Source organism: Hyaena hyaena, unplaced genomic scaffold (assembly GCF_003009895.1).
Source record: "Hyaena hyaena isolate Hyena2069 unplaced genomic scaffold, ASM300989v1 scaffold_1133, whole genome shotgun sequence".
Lineage (NCBI taxonomy): Eukaryota > Metazoa > Chordata > Mammalia > Carnivora > Hyaenidae > Hyaena > Hyaena hyaena.
Window position 1 is genome coordinate 142965 of NW_024081767.1, and position 23784 is coordinate 166748.

Below are 23784 nucleotides of genomic sequence, written 5' to 3' on the forward strand. Positions count from 1 at the left end.
TACATTAGAGGAAAAAAATGACCTTGGTGGCAACACAGCCCAGAAACTTGGAATGGAGGAACCTTGTCCACCATGGTGAGTAGCACCTCACGACACTCAACAGGTGCTCCAACATTTGTTAAATGTTGACGACTCTCAATTTTTCTGTGCAAGCTCCACAACAAATAATGTGAATGTTGCCCATCAGCGCATTTCTTAAAACATTCAAATTCAGAAAAACATTCTTTATGACTGAAGTGACATGAAACCAAACCAAACAAAAATCCCATCCCTGAATTGTTCACATCAGACTGTTCAACGAGGTGAAAAAGAAAAATGTATGAAGAGAACCATTTTCTGAGTCTGCCTAAGGGAATAGTTCTAGCCTCTCACCTTCCTGAATATTTACCAGCTCACTTTTAGTTTGCCCTCAACTTTTCTTGCATACAAAGGGGCTGAGTAATTTTGTAGGAGAGGGACTGTCTCGCCTGAATCATCGAGATAATTCGAACAACTCATTTTCTAAGAACCTGGGTGGGGTTCCCTTGCCAGTCAATGCCCTCTGTCCTCCACGGGCCATATGACGCCCAGCTTAACCAGGAGTTGACCGTGTCCCCTAGCAAGGAAACAGGCTGGTGTTGTTCAGTGAAATGTGCAACCGCCAGCCAAAGGCTCGCATGCACACAGTTCCTGAAGTTTATTCCTGTTTTCCAAGGGCGTTTTCATATTTTGATTTTTCAACGTCTCCTTCCCCCACAGGCATCTAAGAGCCGTCCTAATACATCCAGCTCCTTCCCCGCAAAACTGCACTCCGCTTACAGCCGGGCGGCCCAGATTAACAAAGTTGGTTAAAATGTTCAAAAGTATCAGAATATAGCCGAGTTAGGAAGAAATAAAGAACCCCCGGGGCACCGTACTGGTGTTGGAATGGGCCATTCGCCTCGCAGGGAGGAACGCCACCGGAGTGAGCTGGGTCGCAGGTCCCAGGCACTTGCGGGAACCTGGCTCGGGCGCGACGCCGGCACAGGAAGCGCGGAGCCGCGCGGCGCGCACGCAGGAAGCTGAGGCGGGAGCGGAGCGCCGAGCGGGAAGCGGCTCCGGCGCGCGTCCCCCGCCGCCTGCGTGGTGCGTTCCGGGGCGGCCCCGGCGGGAGGGCGGCGGCGGCGGCTGCGGCACAGTCTGCACCATGGCGTACCCGGGGCACCCTGGCGCCGGCGGCGGGTACTACCCAGGCGGGGTAAGTGCAGTCCTCGCGGGCTGGCGGCCCGGGCGCGACCCTGGGGCACCGCGGACGCCGAGAAGCCACACTGGGCCACTCCGTCGGGGCGGCTCCCCGGGCGCCCCCCGCCCCCCGGGCTTCTCCCCTCCCGCTGCCTCGCCCCAGGCCCCGGTCGTCCGGCCCCATCCTGGGTTTCCCTCCTTCTCCGCGTCCCTTCGCCCTGCGGGTGACTGCCTGGGGACGAGACGCGGGTGGGTTTTGATCCAAGAAGCCCACCCTGTGACTTGGGGACAGGCAGTGTGAAATTGTGTGCATCGGCTTCCTTCCTCTCCGGTTTCCCCTGAGACAGCCATTTTAATCTCGAATGGTCCGGAGATCGACCTTCCCTCTTTAAAAGAAAGTGGAATTAAAAGAGAAGTCGAGGAAAGTACGCTAGAGTAAAAGCCCTCCGGGAGGAAGGCTGCTTCTCCGGGCGCCTGGGACGTGCGTGGTCGTGGGAACTGTTTCCGAAAAGGAAGGTTCCCTAGCCGCCCCTCCCCGCCCAGGTGCTCGCCGCCAGATAGCCTGACCGAGACACCTAAGCACGGCCTAGGCTACACCTGTCTCAGAATGTTTTCATGTACATTTCATTTCCTTTTACGACTATAGTCGCTGTAAAAGGAAAAGAAAGACAATTCCGAGCCCTGCTCTTAATTTACTTGCCTAGGTTGCATTTAATCAGTAACCTTTAGGTTAATTGGGATTTTGAAAGTTGTTTCGTTTATGCAGATGTCACTATCGGGACAGCTCATTTTGGTCCAAGCTGCCAGTTTTTACATTCTGATGGAGCGGGAGTGGAAGAAAGGGGTGGGATGGTTGCAGTTAGAGCGTGCCCAGTGGTGGGGAGGTGAACCATGGGTGTGAAGGGCTGGCAGTTATCTAGCTTTGCACAAAGGCATTCTAGTGGTGAAAGAATAAAACTGGATTCCCGGGAATGATGCTTTTGTGTTTGTCGTTTTACAGTATGGAGGGGCCCCCGGAGGGCCTGCGTTTCCCGGACAAACTCAGGATCCGCTGTACGGTTACTTTGCTGCTGTAGCTGGACAGGTTAGCTTTCCCCCATAATATTAAAGAATTGTCACAGAGTCTACATTTGTATTAGCCATCGTTAGAGTGGCATCGAAAAAAGAACTCTCCTCTGGAAAAGAATCCCCTTGCTTCTGGAAAGAAAAAAGAGTGAAAGAAGAAAATTTATCAGTTACTTATTTCTGAATATTCAGAACAAATTAGGACAAAGTGTTACCTGTATCTATGTTAGTTCACTTCAAAACTAAATTTGTGATTGAGTTAATGCCAGAATGAACAGAATAAGGGGGTATAAATATACCGTAAGGATCTGTAAATTAGTAAGATAATCTTAGAGCTTATGTGTTGTCAGCGTCCATGGTGGTTTCCAGAGAAGAACTTCCAGCTCTGGTGAAAACAAACCGTTGTTTGTGCAGTTTACAGACATGTACCAGTAATCAGGTAGTCACATTCCAATGGACACTTTCTTTGGATGAAGTTGATTGTTAATCATTTACCCACTAAGGAAATAGGTACTTATGTTAAAAACTTACCAGCTTCAAAGTAAGAAAGTTACCTACTACTCCCTTACTATCAGGAAGTGAATCTTGTGTACAATTTACTTTCTCTTTGGTGCCCTTGCCGTTACTAGGTCAGATCTTCCATGTCCTTATAAGGTGTTGTGGCTTGTTGACCCAGAGAAGGAATTAAGGTTAGCTCCCAGAGACCTTTGACTTCTGTATATAATTTGTGGTAGGACAGACGGTGGTGTACATTGAGGAAGGACACTTTCCTAGCTCACCAGGCTGCTGTGTATGGTAAATACACTGCTGGTATAACCCAGTCCTGTCCAGAAGAGATGTTTGCTCTTATGTCTTCCATTTATCGTTGTTTTGATCAAAAGCAAGAAATAGCATAGTCTTAATGTGAAGAAGCTGTAGAATATTATGGGATAAAAACTCAAGTCCACCCTGCAGAAAAGCATTCTAAGAAATACAGTTCAAGAAATTGAGTGGAAAATTGAGTCCAAAACTGAAAGAGCTTCCCTTTAAGTATCTGCTTCATCGGTTAACGATCTGTATCTCTGAAACCACAAGACAGGGCAAAGCTCAAGACTTGTGTTCTTAGATTGCCTGTGCCTCCAGCCCTGTAAGTGACCCTACCTGCTTCGCTTGCAGCAGGCCAGGGCTATATCAGCATAGCCGTCATCTTTCAGATTATTGATCCCGCTTCGCACTTAGAAGTTACAGTACTCATGGATGTGAGGGATTTACGTATTTTATTTTTAAATTCCTAAAAATAACATATATCTAGTTGTTAACTTGGTTAGCCAATAAATAGGCACTGGGAAACTGTATCTTGCAGGTATAATTGTGTTTCTAAAAAAACCATTCACCACATCATAAGCCAAGGTAATCACGAAGGCCTGTCTTTGTTTTATCCAAGCTTTTTATTTATGGATGTCAGCTTTGTACCCTGTTATGCCCTTACTCCCCACCCCCAAAAAAAGCTAGATAAAGGAATAAGACTTTTAAGCAACTATATAAATAATTTAAAATGTTTAACTGGCATTTTTCCTAGCACAGACTAAAAGAAGAGTAGTTTAAGACAGAAACTAGTTTCATTCATACATTAAAAAAATATATATATGTATCAGAGGAAGAAACTGAATTTACCTCAGTGTTTTATTAAGAGGAAACTTCTGCTTGAAAATTTAATGCCAAATCTAACTGAGGAACTTAAAGGAATGATGAAAAGATAACATTAATACTAAAGTATAGGTGTAAGCGGCTTTCCAACTTTGCAAATTGGTATGTAATAATTATTTAAAATAGAGTCTGAAATTGAATGCCTACTTAGGTATCAATAAATGTATTTTGTTGTTGTTGTTTATGGCCCTAAGTATGCATTTATGGAAGAGGAATTAACTGCTGTTTTTTCTTTCATTATTATTTTTGAAAGTAGGACAGGGAAATTCGGAATGCCTATTTTTGGAAAGCATCCTTTTTTTAAAAAAAAAAAGGTCTTATGCATGAAAATGCTCATTTTCTTTGTCACTGATGAAATAATATAGTGAAAGTAAAGAACTAGAAGGTACAAATCACTATTGTAATTCATCTTCTTACTTTTTTTTCCCAAAAGGATGGGCAAATAGATGCTGATGAATTGCAGAGATGCCTGACTCAGTCAGGCATTGCTGGAGGATACAAACGTAAGTTGACAGTCCTAAAGTACTCTTCTGTTTCGTATTTTAACTTCCTTATGATTACAGCCTCCAAGGAAATTGAACTTTTCTGATCCAGCAAAATTTAGAATTTCAAAAGCTAATCTTGGTTGTTTATTATTACAAAATGTGAATTTGAAAACACCTGTTAGCAAACCATTCTACATGACCTTCCCCTTTAGCACGTCCCTTGAATTGGGAAGCTTTGGAAGCAATGAGACGGTCATTGTGGCCTCCTTCACAGAGGATGGGGTGAAGCGCTGAAAGGAAATCTCCCAGGTCTGGTGTCATTAATGAAAGGAGCTAACATTTACGGCTGACAAGAGTTGACTGTCCTGAGGCTGATGGCACTTAGGGCTTTGAGTGGCTGGTCCTGTGCAGCTGCTCCCTAAGTGGCCTGTCCTGTACTCCTAGTTCTGAGTGGTCGGTCCTGTCCCCCGTTCTCCTCAGTGGCTGGTCCCCACCCCTGATCCTCAGAAAGCTAGCTCTGCACTCATGGGCTCTGAGCATGTGCTGCTGACAACATGGGTGCTCGCCATGACATCCCCCAGGTCTGTCTTCATTTCTTTTTCCGCTTCAGAGAACATGGGCAGGCTATGTTGGAAATGCCCTTCCTAATTTCTAAACTTCTTGCATTGGTCTTCCTTTTGCTCTCATCCTCAGTTCCTCACACACTGGATCTGCCACCTTATAATTCAGTGCTTACAACACCTTCCTGCCTTTTGAAAGAACTCTGCCATCTGCAGATAGGAGACGATTGCAGAAGTACTGCATCCTATCCGTGTCTCTCATCCCTCGTAGATCCCACAGGCTCCCTTTCAAATCATGACCAGGAGAGGAATCATAAGGTAGAAAATAGTGTCTTGACTTGCTAACTTCCTTGCCTGTTGTTAATGGAGACAGAACATCAAATCAGAGCCTTAGCTGTTGGTAAATTATGAATTAAAATGCTCAAACTACAGGGGTGCCTGAGTGGCTCAGTTAGTTAAATGTCTGACTCTTGGTTTTGGCTCGTGTCATGATCTGTCGGTTCATGAGTTCAAGCCTCACATTACGATCTGTGCTGACAGTGCAGAGCCTGCTTGGAATTCTCTCCCTCTGCCTCTCCTGTGTGATCTCTTTCTCTCAAAATAAATAAATAAACTTTAAATAAAATGTTCAAACTAGAAGTCACAGCTGAAGATTTATAATGGCATTTTTCTTGACTGTTTGACATGGCATATTTACTAGGTGCCTCTCTTCTTAAACTTTTGCATTTCTGTTTTTGTCCTCCTTTCTTTTACATGACTTCAGTATCCTGTTAATATTTCCCAGTTGGAGGAATCATTTGCATTTCTCATTTAATCTGGTCCTAAACAAAAGAAGAACTTTCTAGATTAGGGAATTTTTTTTTTTAACTGTTGTAGGAAATACATCTAAAGTGTTAAATGTTAACCTCAAGCAGTGGGGGCTAGTGAACATAGCAGGTTTAATAGCAGGGTTTGTGAAAGTGAGATGTGAAGCAACATAAACTATCATTCTGTACCCTTTCGGTGGAAGAGGTGTGGCAGGTTTTAAAATCTGACTAACATATGGGCTATATATCCTTGGAGAACAGTCCTTTTAAAAATTTCATATGCGGAGGCACCTGGGTGGTTCAGTGGGTTAAGCGTCTTTCTCTTGGTTCTCATGGTTCATGGGTTTGAGCCCTGCATACTGTCTGTGCTGACAGTGCGGAGCCTGCTAGGGATTCTCTCTCCCTCTCTCTCTGCCCCTCCCCTATTAATGTTCTAACTGTTTCTCTCAAAATAAATAAACTTAAAAAAAAAAAAGAAAAAAGAAAAATGTCATGTGAGAAAATCATGTTTAATGATGGCCTTAGATCAGTGAGTTATAGGGAAGACATTTCCTGACTCATCAGAGCCATGTGATTGAATTAATTTGCTTACTGTCATCTGGTTGTGGAGGCTGTAATGAACCACAAAACCATCTGGCTTGTGGGGTGTCACAGTGAGTTTCATGAAATAGAAATTATACAGCCATTGGTGTTTTTTAAACCCAGCTTCCAAACCAAAAAGCACAGGTGGAGGTGGAGTGAGGAGTGGAGAGGTATTCCAGCCTAGCACCTAGAATCCTCTTCTGCAGCTTAAAAGGAACCAGTCATTGCCAGAAGTGGAGTTGTTAAGAGGCATTGCTCTAGTCTGTAAGATCGTAATTCAGCTGCTTTTTTTCCCCTTTGAGTGTAGCTGTTACTCTATGGTAAAGCTGAGAGAAACAACTGAAGGTAATGTTTTCCTGCTAGGTGCATCACATTGTGATTTCTACTAGAAGAAAAGATATATGAGGCATTCTAGTGAATGAACAGGAGAATTGAGAGAGTAAAATTATCAAAGACTCTTGAAGTTATTTAAAATAGAATTAGCAGTAGTAAAAGCTATTTCTTGGGATGCCTGGGTGGCTCAGTCAATTAAGCGTCCAACTCGGTTTCGGCTCAGGTCATGATCTCATGGTTTGTAAGTCTGAGCCCCTTGTGAGGCTGTGCACTTACAGCACAGAGCCTGCTTGGGATTCTCTGGTCTCCCTCATTCTTTGCCCCTCCCCCGCTCACACGGGCTAGGTGTGCGTGTGTGCTCTCAAAATAAATTTTAATAAATAAACTATTTATGGGGAAAATACAGTTAAAATTGAGCAAGAGTTTTCCTACCCAAACTTCTTTGAAATCACTGTTCTAGTTAATTAGAACTGTCTGCAATCCTGAATTTTCGGTCATTCACTTTTTGTTCACTGCCCATAACATTCCCTCTCTTTTAAACCCTTCTCAGAAAAGATGACCAGATTTTTAGGCTTCCTGATACATACTCTACCCTGTCACTCTCTTCATGTAAAATTCTTTGATAGCTCCTTGGTATCCATAGTAGAAAAACTAAACATCTTAGGAGGAATTCAAGATCTTCTAATATAGCCTCATTAAACATACTTCCTCCCACTTACTTTGCTTGCCCTGGACTTTCCTAATTCACTTTGCCTATGCTGGTCCGTAGCTCTACTTGGCTATCCCCACATCCTTCTTATCATTCAAGGCTTGACTTAAATGATGCTTCTTCTGTGAAGTATTTCTTACTAGGAAGGAGCTTTCCATTTCTCAGTACTTCCTGGTACTGCTTGCTGTCTCCGTTACGGTTCCCCACTCTCTACCTTGATTAGAGTTGTATGCACACATGACTTCTCTTTTCCTTAGACCATCAGCTAGGGCAGGATCCAATTTCACATTTGCATCTGCAATATTCTTGGTATCCTGGGCCGTGCACATAGTAAGTACGTAACAGGTATTTGTTGATTAATGAGTATGGAAGATTTCCTAAAATGGAAAAAGCATAGCTCTATACCCTTATTGGGATTTTGACTTATGATTTATCTTAAAGGATTATACTCCTTTTAAGTATCTGTAAAAATGAGATTTTATTTTAAAAACCTATCCTGCTCAGACCGATTGAGGAGAGTGTATAGCTTTCTACACAGGGATGAACGGTGCTATCTATTCAGCTGTCTAACCAACACATTTTAATGGATACTGCCATGTGCATGGTGGCAGGCTGTGCACCCACCAGCAGTGCCTGTGGGACACAGTGAAAAGTGCTGGGATAAGTGAAGGAGACAGGCTGTGGGCCCACATAGGAGAGGCACATAACCCAGAAAGTGGTCAGGGAAGTTTTCCTTGCAGAACTGATCCCTAAACTGAGGAGAAATAAATCGAGCAGAAACGAGGCAGAACAAGAAGTGAGTGGGATAGGGCAGGGCAGTTGTGCCCCAGGCACATAGAACAGCATGTACTAAAGACCCACAAATGAGAGGGAATGTGTGCACATTCAGTCAAGGAATGGGGAGAAATTTGCCGTGGATAGAACGTAGAGGTTGAATGAAAGGCAGGAAACTAGCTGGACTGGGAAAATATGCATATGACTTCATATGGGACTTAAGTGCTTGGACTTTATCCTGACAGCAGTGGAACATGTCTTCTGGGTTTTATATGGAAGGGCACATACTGTCCTGGATGTAGCATAAAGACCAAATTGGGGGGCATGGGTGTGGGGGACGTGGAGCATGGGGAGTCAGGAACACCTGTTAGGTGATATTCACTAATCCAGGGAAATGATCGTGGAACTGGAAAGTGATGGGTCCTAAAGCCATTTAGAAGGCAATTGAATATCGGAACTGAGGGCACTCCTTGGTTTCTGGCTTGGATGACTGAGTGGATGGAGATGCTCTTATAGCACTTGGGACACAGGGAAGCTGTCTGCTTCATGGCCCCTCAAAATCCTTGACATACAGTCAGACATAAATGGGTCTGCCCCTTGGTCAACAGGCCCTCTAGAGCAATGGTTCCTGAACTTGAGCCAAGTTAGCATCGCTGGATTGCTGAGCCTTGTCCTAGAATTTTTCACTTAGAAGGTCTGAGGTAAGACTGGAGAATTTTCATCTCTGACAAGCTTCGAGAAAATGGTGGTCCAGGTAGACCAGCTGTTTTTATGTGAGAATAAATCACCTGGGATCTTATTAAAATGCAGATTCTGGTTTGTCAGTGTAGGTTAAAGGCTGAGATTCCATAATTCAAAGAGGTCCCAAATGATATTAACATGCCTGGTCCAGGAAGCACACTTTGAGAACAGTAGTCTCAACCTTAGCTGCTCACTGGAATCATTGAGAAGCTTAAAAAAAAAAAAAAAAAGTCTTGCTTAGGTTCCATGCTCAGAAATTCTGATTTAATTGTTCTGTGGTGATGGTGACAATATATACTAGAAAATAGCTAAGAGAGTTATCTTAAAAGTTCTCATCACACAGACAAGAAAGTTCACTCTGTAAGGTGATGGATGTGTTAAGTAACCTAATTATGGTTATCATTTTACAATATATGCATATATCAGATCATTACATTGTACACCTTAAACTTACAGAATATTATATGTTAATTATATCTCAGTAACACTGGGAGAAAAAAACACAACAAAACAACTGTTCCATGGTGCAGCCCTGGTATCAGGATCTTGTAAAGCTTCTGGATGATTCTGATAAGCACCCAGAATTGAGAACCATTGGTCTAGATTAGAGAGACTTGATGCCTCCGTACAACTTAAAAGTCAAAATGAAGAATCAACCAGCTCTTTTGAGAAAGTGTGGAAAAGTGTTGCTTCCCGTCACCTCAGAGAACTGTATCTGTGGATCAGATGGGAGTTTGAATGGCCAAAATAGAGAAAGTCCTCTACCTTTTATTTCATGTTCCAGGGTATGCCAAACGCAAGAATCTGTTAAAAATGGAAAACCTATAGTTCGTACTATAGGGAGACATTAGAGTACTGAGAGTTAGCTCAAATGTGTTCTAAATTCAGTTTGATTGGAGATAAAAATGAAGCTAGTAAGAGCTGTAAAAATGTTAGCTCTGTGTGCCTCTCAACAAACTTGCAGAATTTATGCCAGCTTTGCCCACATGACCTTTGTCCCTTCTGCCTTCTAGCCTTACAGCTTCTTTGTACTATATATTTCCCCAGTCATTGATTCTCATGAACACATTGTAAGATGCAAGGAAGTCCTTATTTATATTTTGCTAATGCTTAGGTAGGTCATCAGTAGGTCCATTAACTAGTAAATATATTCTAGTTTGACTTTCTAGGTATGGTATAGAACTGCCCTCTGAATATATTTGAACTCTACATAAACTTCTGAACAGTGGCCATCACTGAACTGGTCATTATATCATACTCCAGAGTGCTCTGATTTAACACAGTCAAATCCTAGCAGGCATATTTATCTGGTTTCATATGTAAACTTACTGTATATAAAAAGATGTCATAGGCTATTTGAGGTAGGAGGTTACCATTCGGTGTGTGACATTAAAGGGGAAAGAAAGATAAACAACTAAACTAGTGAAGCAGAACAAAAACCAGCTATTGATAGTCAGGAGTAGAAATGGAAGTAACTCTATCTTCCCACTCTCCATGGTGAATATAATACATTATGGTTCATTATGGTGAATTAAACTCACTATATTACAGTTTCAAAGGCAAGAAAGTATATAAAACTTTAAAAAGACTATATTAGGGGAACCTGGGTGGTTCACTCAGTTAAGCGGCCGACTTTGGCTCAGGTCATGATCTCAAGGTTTGTGGGTTCAATGCATTGGCCTCCGTGCTGACAGCTTGGAGCCTGGAGCCTGTTTCAGATTCTGTGTCTCCCTCTTGGCCCTTCCCCCACTTGTGTTCTGGCTCTGTCTCTCAAAAATAAACAGTAAAAACAAACAAACAAAAAAAACACCTTTTTTTTAAAGACTATATTATAGAAAATGTTATGCCTGCCTTAAGAACAGAGATAATTATACTGTGAACTTCTATGCACCTGTCACCCAGCTTCAACAATTATCAATGCGTTGTCATTCTTCACTCATCTGTAATCCTGTCCGGTTTCATTTGAAGCATATTTCAGATACCTTAACATTAATTTCATCTACAGATAACTTCAGTAAATACTTTTCTAAAAGATAAGGATATTCCCCTCCCAACCTCAAAACCATTATCATACCTAAAATAATAACAGTACAATGCGGTACTTTTTTAAAAAGATTTCTATTAAAATTGTTAAAATAAAATTTGGGTTCTACAAGGAATCCCCTCTCTCTGGAAAAAATCTGCTTCAAAGCTCCATGTAGCTTAGCATATAAGAGTATAAATAAATAAGTCACTTTCCTAATTAATTTGAGTGTACACAATGTAATGCGAATTTTTGAAACTGTATTAATTTATATGTACTTTTTTTATTTAACAGCTTTTAACCTGGAGACTTGTCGGCTTATGGTTTCAATGCTGGATGTATCCTTTACCTTGATTGATGTCGAGAGTGTTTTTTTCTGATCCCCAGCCAAAAATTCTGCCTAAAAGAATTCATCTGAGAATTAATACCCAGTAAACACAAAGTGACAAATGACCACAAAAAAAGTTTTCTGAAATGATTAGCTTTTAAGATGTAGTTTGGTGTGAAAAAGGAAGGGAGCTCAGTAAATAGAATGCTGATGACTCAAGCATCCAAGGAAGCATCAGAGGAGAACAGCTATAGAAATCAGAGTGGTCAGGCAAGGTTTTTTGTTTTAACAGTGATGCTCTGCATATTCACACCTGACCTTCAGGCAGTGGGATTTCCCACATCACAGTTATTAGACTCAGTTTAGCTAGTGGTGACCCTGCAGTGTCTTCCATCCCATCTCATTTTCCCAGAATGAAAACCCTGGGTCTGGACGGGCCTACCAAGGGAATGTTAAAGCCAAGACCCCAGTACCCCAGCAGCATCACCGGGGGCACCCAGAAACTGCAGCCCTGTTGCAGGAACAAGACTGTTTTTTACATTGGTTCACAGTGGCCACATTGTTTCCTTATAATCACATCACAAAGATTACCTCTTTCCCACAGTGGAAATAGGTTCTCCGAGCTTTTTCTCCATAGGCTCTTTTTATTGTATCATCATATTCCCTTATCCTTGATCTTTAATTCTTAGAATATGTTGCCAAATAATGGTGCGCTAATCCTTGATTATAATTCAGAGAGATATGTCAGGCACAATGGGCTTCAATGAATTTAAAGAACTCTGGGCCGTGCTGAATGGCTGGAGACAGCACTTCACCAGTTTTGACAGTGACAGGAGTGGAACAGTGGACCCTCAAGAACTTCAGAAGGCCCTGACCACAATGGGTGGGTATGGCTAAATCGAGCCACCTGGTCTGCATAATTCTGTGTTAATTTCTAAAACTAAGTGCTATGGGAAGGGAGTTTCTGTTTTCTAGAAGAAGTGTATATTCGTAATTAAATATATAATACACACATAATTGCTAATGTGTATTTGTAATTAAAATGAGTACTCCCCCAGTCTGAAAAAAATTGTACTTAATTATCTTTAAGGGTCTTTTTGTAATCCTTTAACTTTTTTTCACTGGGTGATTCTCCAATCCTTCAGGATTTCGGTTGAGTCCCCAAGCCGTGAATTCAATTGCAAAACGATACAGCACCAATGGCAAGATCACCTTTGATGACTACATCGCCTGCTGTGTCAAACTACGAGCTCTGACAGGTGTGTTCTTTGAGATGGTGTCTCTGTGGGCCAAGAAGACACAATTTGCGTGACATTTCATTTTCCATGTTCTGAACTTCTGTTGCCTATGATCGCTCTTTTTTCTCCCTAATTTCAGTGGCTCTTTTTCAACACTGGTATTAAACAGTAATTCTAGCAGAATAATTGTGGGGTTTTTTTTTCCAGAAATTCTTTCAGATTAATGGTAATCTGCCATTAAGATAATCTTAACTAAATTTCACAAAATGTTCCAAAACACGGTTAGAGTATTCTGTGATTTCTCTAGAATGTAAATATATGAAGAGAGCAAAATTATCCATTTGTAGCTCGCTTAAGTCCTCTTGTTAGAAAGTAGGAGTCCTGCCTTCCTTTAAATGGTAGTCCTATGTTTCAAGTGGACATACTTCTTAGATGAGGCTCTATTAGTAATCTCTACTTTCCTATCCCCTCTGTTCTTTTTCATTGTTTTGTATATTTTTGTTGTTCCATTCTTCTCTTTAGTCTTTTACTCTTTTTAAAACCTGGTTTTGTAATTTTTTTTTTTTGCATCCTAACCAAAATTTGAGGGCAGATTTTTCTTAATTTAAATTCAAGTTAGTTAACCTACAGTATAATGTTAGTTTCAGGAGTAGAATTTAGTGACTCATCACTTACATATGACACTCACTGCTGATCCCAACAACTGCCCTCCTTAATGCCCATTACCCATTTAGCCCATCCCCCCCACCTTTCCTCCACCAACCCTCAATTTGTTCTCTGTATTTAAGAGTCTCTGATGGTTTGCCTCCCTCTGTTTTTATCTTACTTTTCCTTCCCTTTCCCTATGTTCATCTGTTGTGTTTCTTAAATTTCACATATGAGTAAAATCATATTAGTCTCTCTCTGACTGACTTCGCTTAGCATAATACACTCTAGTTCCATCCACGTTGTTGCAAATAGCAAGATTTCATTCTCTTTGATTATTAAAGTAAATCCTTTTCAATAGCACAGAGCTCAGACGAGTGAAATCTTTTATTGCAGCCCATTTGTCATTTTAGGAACTCCATCCATCCATTTTCTAATTAAACATTATCTATGTTATTAACAGGTTTGAAATTCTATGTTTCCCTCACAACTAAGTAATGGCCTTGGAAGTCACATGGCTTTTACTGACTTTGGGATAAGGTGCTTTCCTCCAGCTGCCCATTGGAAAAGATAGTTCGCTAACTTTTGTTGTATTACTTTGTTGTTTATTAAATCTATTCAAGTTCACTGTAGTTGGCTTTTTTGCTGTGGTCTTTTGTTTGTGTTACCTGGTTTTACAACTCACATATTACTGCGGTTTGAACCCAATGCGAAAGTAATTAACTATTCTGATTTCAGAACTTAACAAAAATAACTATAAATTTTACGGTGGTGTTTTACAGACAGCTTTCGAAGACGGGATACTGCTCAGCAAGGTGTTGTGAATTTCCCATATGATGACGTAAGTCTCCATGAATTCACAACTGCGTAGAAGAATAAAATATATGCCTGTTGGGCATCTCTTTTGTAGTCAACCATTGAGAACATCTTCAGGATGCCACGTAATCAAGGATTAAATGGTCAGGAGTTACCATTCAAAATTTATTAATTTCATCTATTACTAGTCTTACTCATAGACCACTGTTTGGTTTGCATTAAAAGATGTGGTTCAAAGCCCAGCTGGTCTCACTTACTGGTAGGGTCATTTAGGCAGACTTCTTCATTGCTTCAAGACTATTTGAGGAAAGGAAGTAGTAATGCCTTCCTCTCCTGGGCTTTTGTGAAATTTCAATCGAAAGTGTCCTTGGAAAGCACCATGCAGGTGTTGTGTCTGTTTTTGGCTTCATCAAACAAATATCTCAGTCACTGAGAAGTAAATTTAGCAGCTCAAAGCTGTACTTGACACACCCATGTTCTTCACTGAAAATGTAAGGCACAAACTTAAGTCACAATTTAATACAGTGTATTTACTGACCAGCTGCACTAAATGAGATGTGAATGTAGCCAAATGCCATCTTTGCTGGCATTAGTTGGATATACATAACAACAATAGGTGTTTTTGTATATGTAAAATACATAAAATAGGTGATAAAACATAAAAATAATAGGTAAAAATGTTTAGTTCTGTTTTTTGGCCAGCTATTTAAAAAATTGCTTTCAGAATAGCAGTCACTGTAATTACTGAACATTCTAAAATGTTTCTCTGCTACAAAATGCAAGGATGTACATATTTTAGTTCCGCAGCTGCCACAGTTCTGATCATTTAGAAAGGCTTGGGTGTAAATATGTTTCTTTTGCTTAAAGGTATATTTTCATTAGTGTGTGTCAGCTTCTCAGGTGACAGTCCTGTCACTCTTTCCAAAGATGGAAAAGCAGCCTGTGGAGTGGAAAGTGCATGGGCCTTGGCCTCAGATAGGGCCCCTTAAGAGATTTTAAATGTTCCCCTTTACCTAAAAGTGATAATCAGCTTGGCTTTGTAGGAATGCTGCAGGGATTAACAGCACACATTGCCTCACTGGTGTCAGAAGAATGAGAAAGGAAATTGATAGAAAAACAGTCTGTTGGTGCTTATGGTAAAGCAGGTATTTCACAGCAAATGCTGATACTTCTCCACTTGGGTTTCTGAATTGCAGAGGAAAGGTCATATATTCCATTTCTGTGCATACATATACTTGGATGCTAGGATTTATTGTTAATTAAGCAGATTTTAAGGGCATAAACTATTGAAAGGTGCTGTGCCAGAGCAGTGGGATACTGCTGTGTAGTTTGGAGGTCCCCATGTGATTTAACAGTATAAACTCAACCGTTATTTCTGAGTAGGTACCTTTTATCATGACCATTTCTAGAGCCCGAGATATTTGGAATTTAAATAATTCCATAAGATCGACATAAGATCTGCTTTCTCTAAGAAGAGAAACTCGCTGTATTTTCTATTAGACTGCTTCCTCTAAAAACATGAACCTTTCCGTCCATCGTGTACTCTTTTATTTTAGAAATGGATCTTTCTTGATCCCAATTCAATTTAAAAAAACAGAATGTAAACTGCCGAAGAATAAGCTAGTGTATTTAGTGTCACGATGTGTGCAGGGTAATGTGGACTTTTCTCTCTTACAGTTCATTCAGTGCGTCATGAGTGTTTAAATGAAGAGGAAGGTGCGTGAACATAACCAACATTCCGACTGGAGTTCTCTTTTGCTCTTACTCTTTGCCTTCAGTAACATGTGTAACTTGCATTGCTGCTTTTCCTTATGAGCCGTCATGAAGGTTTATTACTTTATGTGCAACTGAAGTTTTTAGTACTGATAATAAATTCTTTGGAATTTTACTAATGTAAGATCAGGTCTCTTACACCATTGAGAACTTCTTTGAGCCATTGTCAGTGATGCCTGATTTTCTTGCGGAGCCTCTTTTATGTAAATTTCAGCATGCAAAATGTTTAAGGCACATTATGTATTTTTCATTGTAAGATACTTTAAAATCTTTTCATCAGACTATAGCTCTTGTGTTTCCTAGAAGAGCTTTTACACGGGATTGAAGGCCTTATGTGTGGAGTATTCTTATCATGTAAATGATTTATACCCTCTTGGATGCAAAAACAAAAAACCCCATGGTAATCCATGTCAGGCTTCACCTTAGTGGAAACTTAGCATAGGCTTTAAGGCCTACACATTTTTGATGGCCACACGATTCGACAGGGAACATGAGTGATTATTTTCTGCCTCTTGAACACATATTGAATCATTTGAGTGGCATATACTATCTGTCACCAAGGTTTTTTTGGTCATCATCCACTTAGACCTTTGTTAACTGTACTTAAAAATCTTGTAAGTTATGGGCTTAATTGAATAAAAAAGAAAACTGATAGAAAAATATCTAAGGGAATATATGAAAATATTAACTATGGTCATTTTGGGCTTTTGAGATTCTAGTTGACTTTAATTTCCTTTAGAGATTTTAGTATTTTCAAGTTTTCTATAATGTGTGTGCTTTCCTTCTAAAATCAGGAGATAATTTTTAAAATACTGATAGATCCATTTTGATAGACCATGTGTTCATGCTTCTATTATTAAATGTATACAGCAGAAAGACTGCAAAGAGAGGACCAAGATGCTGATGTTGCTACCACTGGGAGTTAGGGTCATGAGTTAATATTCTCCCTTCTTACTACTCTTCCAAATAATCTCTGATAAGCAAGTATTGCATTTATAATGGAAGAATTTTTAAAAAATTTTTAAACCATGTGCTTTTTAAGTAGGATTTGGATTTCAGTACTGGCTGTGTCTCTTCCTAAATACGTAAATTAATCATCTCAGATAATGTCAGAGCCTCAGTTTCCCCACTTGGAAAAGGAGATTAATACTCCATGAAACAGTTCTGAACGTGAAAAAGTGCATTGGTTTAATAAGCACCAATAAAGTTTGTTTCTTGGATTTAAAGCTAGCCTGTTTGCTCTTTTGTGCAACAGAGCACAACAGGTGAAACGTGATGCAGTTAGCCTGTTTTCTCCCTGCCAGCAGCATATCTGTCTTATTTTAGGGCACCAGTGTGACAGCTAGCATTCCAATGATCAATTATGTGTCAGCCAATGAAAAAATAAAACATTTCTAAGCATCTTCAGCCTCATTTCACTTGGTTATTTTTTTCAAAAAGTATATTAATTTTATAAATATTTATTCAGCCTTAAGTATTTATGTCAAGTAGTCACACCTGGACCACATATGTAAGGCAGCCTTTATATTACACAGTGACTCTAGGTTTCATTCCAGATACATTGCTTGTGAGACCACAAAGCTTGGCTCGAGCCTGAGCTTTCTAGAAAAGGGCCAAAGAAGCCTCAGAGGACCAGGAGACAGGGAACTCACTGTTATAGCCCCAGCACTCGCTGTTTTGATTCAGACTCACTAGGATCCCATGAGGAAGGGATAGTTAAAGGAAATGGTCGTTTCCTGGGTGACTCTGATGTGGTAAGGAGAAGGCCTCTGCTATCCCTAAGTTACGGACTATGTTTGAATGAACCTGCTGCTCTAGTAAGTCCCACAGGGTGCTGCACCAACCATGGTTCTGAATTTGCTTTCTGGATAAATGCTGAAGTATTGTAAAACTGCATCTCTTGAAACATTCATTTAATTCAGTTTTAATTATTGATACCTTGTAGCAAGTCTACTCATCTCCACTTCTGCTTTCATGGTGTCTTTCCAAAAGCATGGAGCCTAGTCTTCAGTTATGTCCCTACAGTTAGAAAGTTTCCTTCCCCTTGACAAATTTGACGTATCCATCCCCGTTCTTCAGTTACAGCCAAAGTCTTCGTTACAAGTGAATCTCGGGTTGCCTTATTTCTATGTTGGGTTCTGTGTTTCATTCATTATACTTCCAGTGTAGTCTCACCCAGTTGTTAAAACTGTTTCTTTATCTGTTCTGAAAGCATCTAGCGGGAGCATGGTCAGCCTGTGAGCCCAAGCTTGACTCTTTGAATTACTTAGAGATGAAGTTCCTCACAAAATGCCAGCTCGACTTAATTTACTTTTGGAGATAACGTGCATTAGTCTTGTGTTTCAGGAGATTCATGTTATAAAGTCCCTATATGTAAATGGTTTTCAAGCACTCCATAGGAATGTGGCTGCAGAAGCTGGATTTACAGCACAGCAGCCCTGTATAATTAATCACAGCCCTCACTCCCTTTGAACCAGAGTGGAGGTGAGACTCCATTCCAGCATGATGCTCCAGGTGGTACTGTGCATCCATGAGAGGCACATGAGTGCAAACTTGTGCTATCCAAACTACACTTTGCTTTTGCTCAGCTGAATGTGTTACTGTTTCACTGTTCATATGAATTCTTCTATGCCTAAAATATAACAAATATAAGAAATAGAGGTATGCGTAATCATAAGTTTTTTTTTTAATCTCCTAATAAACGCACAAGATCTAGTCAGTGACTTCTGTTTTTCTCACGTTAAAACAGTACTTTGGGGGAGCCTGGGTGGTTCAGTCGGTTGGGCATCCGACTTCGGCTCAGGACATGATCTCACAGTCTGAGTTTGAGCCCCATATCGGGCTCTGTACTGACCGCTCAGAGCCTTGAGCCTACTTCAGATTCTGTGTCTCCCTCTCTCTCTGTCCCTCACTCTCTCACACTCTGTCTCTCTCAAAAGTAAACATTAACAAATAATTTAAAAAAAACAGTACTCTGGCTTATCACTACTTTATTCCTCAGCAGAATGAGCTGAAGGCAAGGAAACAGCAGGTGTCAAGGGTAAGACCAGAGAATGAAATGGTTCTGTGAAAGACAAACAGGTGGACAAGTGTGTTAGGCAGTGAACTCGTGAACCTAACCTGAGTGCATCCAAGGCCCAATGCTTTAGAGTCTGACACAGGTGAGCTTAATCTATTAAATAAGCGCCTGGGCTCTGGGTCAGGATACACTAAACTGATCCATGTTAGGGCCAGAGAGGAAGTGCTACTGAGGCAAGGCAGACCATTAATGGGAAACTGCACCTGCCACCCACCTGAGGAAACTGTCCAACAAAGTGAGCGGTCAGGCTTTACTACACGATCTCTGTACTTCTCATCACGCTTCTGAAAGAGAAACCATGACTGGGAGAAAAACAAGATTAAAGGGAGTCAGGCATCAAAATAACAAAATCTTTTATTGAAAGTCACTTTATTGATGCTACAATGAGAGTAACATAGAAAACTGTGGTTATCTTTTTAGCTTCAGAAGTGAATACAAATAAAATTGTGCCAGAAATTTGAACCTCAAATTACAGTGACCTTTAAAAACAGTAAGATTTTGTATACCTACAATATAAGAACAACTTGATAACTTGAACAGCCATAAAACACATCACGCTCGGGAAAGCAGTTGCCATATACATTTCAGTTGGTGATTGCCAAAACCCAGTTATTTTTAAAATAGCTTAAGAACCTCAAGTGCAGAGGAGCAAAGAGAATATATTAAAATGAAGCCAATCTTAAGTATATACACATGATTACTTGGTTACCAAAAGTGAAATCATGCTATTAACCGTTCCCCACGAAGTGGCTTCCACTATCTATAGATGCACATCACCCCTTAAGGTGATGCTTGTGGAAAACACTGGTGCAGACCTACCTTGGCTAACATATAAGCTGCTATCTTTAGTTAGAATGCCCGGTTCCTAAAAGAAGTTGTCTTTTTGGGATGCTAGATTGGAGGGGTAAGTCTCATTCAGCAAGTTTAAAAAGGACATGCTTAGTTATCCTGAATAAACCTTTTGTTAAGCACTTTTGAAGACAGTGTTAAAAAAAAAAAGTTTCCCATACAAAACAAAGGTGTTGGGTCATTTTTACCTATTAAAAAGACTGGCTGTAGAATCACAGTTGGATTTTGTGCTAGATTAGAAAAGTGGGGTTTCTAATCAGGCAGTGATACACATGTATAATTTAGCAAGGACTCTTGTATAATTACTGAATAAATTATTAATTCATATCAGCACTTTCCATAATGTGTTATCTCGTATAACTTAGCACCGCTGTGTTTAAAGATTTGGGGTCTGTTTGCATTATTTTAGAGCTTGACCATTAAAACACAAAAAATCCATATCTGAAACTTTTCAACTTGTGAGGAAAATGTCCTTTCTTTCATAAACTCTATGAAAACTTTATTGATGATTTTGTAAGTGCACTATCTTAAGATTGCTAGTCTCATTGTATGCCTTTTTGTAAAAACAAAACAAAAAAACCAAAAGAAACAAAAACACCCTACATGTTTCCTGGTTTTGATTTTAAGGATACCTAAAAACATGAAATAATGGTGCCCTGCCAGCCTTGAAGTACCCCTCCATTCGATACAGGTTTTATGAACAATGCAACAGGGACATACTGAGCAAGGCTGACTAGCCCAACAAGGACTGGCCCATAAAGTATTTATAGAGCCAACACTCAGTAAAACTGCCAAGTATACAGGTCTGTCGGAGGGATGCAGCCCCTCTGTCCCCACCACACCCCTAGTGATCACCTCCTGCACACTTGGCCTCTGGGTTCATGTGCGTCTCCGTTCTGCTCTTGCGTCAGAACTAAATGCCTCATGACCTCGCTAGGCTCCTTCCCTTCTATCATCCCTCTATCCTGAAACCTACCCGAGGACCAATCTCTCAGTGACGTCCAAAGGTGTATAATCCATGCCCAGGTGCCAGTGAGAGAAGACTACAGGTGCCTCTCTTCCTCGTATTCTGCACCCGGTGGCCCTCCCCAGTGCCAGTTTAGCCAAGAAGGGACTTACCTCCGTGACACTGAAAGTTCCTAGTCAGGAGAAAAGGGCTGACAGCCTACTGAAGAGGAGTAGGAAGGGTTTGGAAGCATCTCTCAGACTCCATAGAGAGGATGCTTACTGTTTGTCAGGCCCTGGAGATAAAGGACAAAAGTGCCAGGCAGGTTTTTGTTTTCGAAGGTTTTGTTTTCCTACTTCTAAACAACCACACCGTGCTCCTTGTTGGGGGCTCTGACAAAACCAGGAATAAAATATGAAGAGAAATATTATGCCCTGATTTCTAAAGTCCTGCTGCATCTTCATTTGACGAACATCTGGGAAAGCTCCTCTCAGAATTAAAGGCACCTGCTCTCACAGCGCACGCTATGAGCACGCGGGCAGGGTTCTAGCACATGCAGCTGCGTGCGCACGCACACACGCATCCGGACGCCCAGATGAGGGGGTGCTGCCCCTTAACTGATTCACAAGAGCAGTCTGGGCTCCTCAGAATCCACCAAACAGGGGAAGCTGTTTAAGAAAGTGATCAAGTGTTCCCATGCCAGGAGGAGAGTTGCTGCATCCAAAATCAGAATAGTTTTATCTACTCAGAAAATAACTGAGGGGGGAAGAAATTACTGAGCCTCAAATTAAGCCCTATTCCACAGAAACATCTGCCTTTTAGATATTTTAAGCTAATAGAATGAGAAATTCACCTGGGCTCCATTGAACAACAAGGCAAATGTGTGTAGCAGTTTTAGGGGAAACAAAAAAAGGAAAAAGACCATCAGGACCCTGAAACGTAGGTGTTTTGCCACCAATGGAAGTTAAAACATTTCATGAAAAGCTGGTGGCAACTTACCAACTGGTAGGATGGAATTTATAATATGGTGCCCTAGGGGGCGCCCTTGGCAGCAGCTGGCAGTGATGTCCTAGTCAGACTGTGGCAGAAGCTGCTGGCCGCCCTTTGTTCCTTCAGTCCATTCAGGGCCTCATCTTGGCACTGCCAGCTACTCCGCATCCTTCCGGTAAACTACCCTTCCTTTACGTTTCAGTAAAATAAAAATAAAAATAAAATAAAATAAAATAAAATAGGCTTCTCTTTAGGTAAGGATTTATTATCATGTAGGATAACATGAGAACATACTGAAACACTAAATATATAAGTTAAAGTGGAAGTACCTGACAACAGGAAATGAAGAATGTATGAAATAAACAAGCTTGATTTTGTAAAGAAAGGAATAAAAACACCATATCTCCTCTGGTTCACAAGTAACTGCAAAAAGTAAAGAATAACAACAAAAAAAAGTAAAGAACAAAATCCAAAAAAGCAAAAGGTAAAGTAGTCACAAGAGATCTGGGACAATGGACAAGTTAAATTATGCAAATTTGCAAGGGAATCAACAACAACAAAAGAAATGTAAGGCTGGATGACAAACATAAATAGTCCTTCGGGAAGCACAGAAAAGATCTAATTTTATCAGCAACTTCTTTTAGAAACCCTATCCATCTTATGCACAGAAATCTACACCAGACTGACCTTATACATTAAGACAAATTTAAAAGCCTTTTTAAAGCCAAGGCGGGGGGGGGGGGGGGATAAAAAACTGTAGCATTACTTAATAAAGCACCTATCTCAAACTAAAAAGTATCTCTGGCATTTCAACCCTACATTTACTTTATTAGTCAATTTTTTTAAGGAACAGCCCCGAGTTTCTCTAAACTACAGAGCAACTAAGGTAAATTGAAAGCCGTCACTATACTGTGCTGTTTGAGTGGATTCCTTTCCACAGACTGCACGTGACCTGGGGATCACTTTCCGGCTGAGGAACTCCTGAGGAGGACGCCACTTCCAGACTAATGAAAGAGTTGGCGGGACACAGACCAGTACATCTGACCTCAGTTCCTTCAGGGGCTTCCTCTTACCCTCACCCCCTTGTTATTCTTAATAATGAGATTTCAGTGTTTCTTTAAGTCAGAATTTGCTATACTGCAATGTCTATGGACGAACAGACCATCGCAGGCAGCACGGTTGTCAATCTGAAGTTTTATCTATGCAGAAAACTTTAGAAACAGAAGAAAAAGGCATACAATGGAACAGAAAGGCCAATGAACTGCTCTTCTCTGCTTAGCATAACAGTCCTAATAATTGACTGGGGGGTATAAATATTAGTTGCATGATACAAAGTGCTCTGGTGATCTCAAAGTTCCTCCCTAAACCATATTAAGTTCATTTTCTTTTAGTAACATTTCCAATTTTCTCCCTAAACCATATTAAAGATAATGCTGTGCTTGTGTTTAGTGCCGTAGGTCCATTTTTCCCTGCTTCTGTGGGTGAAAAGTCATAAATATTTAGACTTAACACATCTAAATACCAACCATGACTGCCCATATAGGTATTTCTCAAAAGTACTAAGATTATAAACTTGTCAAAGAATTCTGCAAATGGCTATAAGAATGTTCAAACATTCTTAGGCAGATACCCAGAACAGAACTTTAAAGCTACTATAAAATCATAATCTCCCTGCAAATAAAACAAATGCTTTTCATTCAGTTCCATATGAAAGTTATTATCAAGGAGCCTGACTATAAACAACTATGTCTTCCTAAAGGCATGTTACATTGACTTTTATTTGAAATAATAATTTCCATGTAAAAATAATTGAGAAAGTAAGGAAAGTGTGTGTGTGTATGTAGGGGGAATCTGTTGACAAGTAGCTCCCCATTTGTAAATTCTTTCAAGTTAGGGTTTATTTAACCATAACTAGGAAGCATATTTACACAAAGTACCTTACATTCAAATCTATAAACTCTTTTGTAGTCAAAATAAATCTCATAACATTAGCATTTTATACACTCAATACCAGAAAATATTCAGTGCACATTAAAGTGATCTTGGTCACACTTTATTTGCTACATCTTTAAATCTGTCTGCCCTCCTGTCCTTCATGTGAGCTACATGGCATTGTCACCCAACACTCACCCAAATCTTAATCTGATGAATCATTT

At 40.5% G+C, this 23784-nt stretch overlaps 1 protein-coding gene across 1 annotated transcript; it reads left to right on the top strand.

Moving 5' to 3' along the window:
• Positions 1-1076: 1076 nt before the first annotated feature.
• SRI (sorcin) lies at positions 1077-17171 on the top strand. Its single transcript, XM_039222459.1, has 8 exons — positions 1077-1216; positions 2201-2284; positions 4385-4454; positions 11259-11302; positions 12028-12175; positions 12438-12551; positions 13958-14016; positions 15669-17171. The coding sequence occupies exons 1-8, from the start codon at positions 1166-1168 to the stop codon at positions 15693-15695; spliced, it is 597 nt and encodes a 198-aa protein (XP_039078390.1). The 5' UTR covers positions 1077-1165; the 3' UTR covers positions 15696-17171.
• The last annotated feature ends 6613 nt before the right edge of the window (positions 17172-23784 follow it).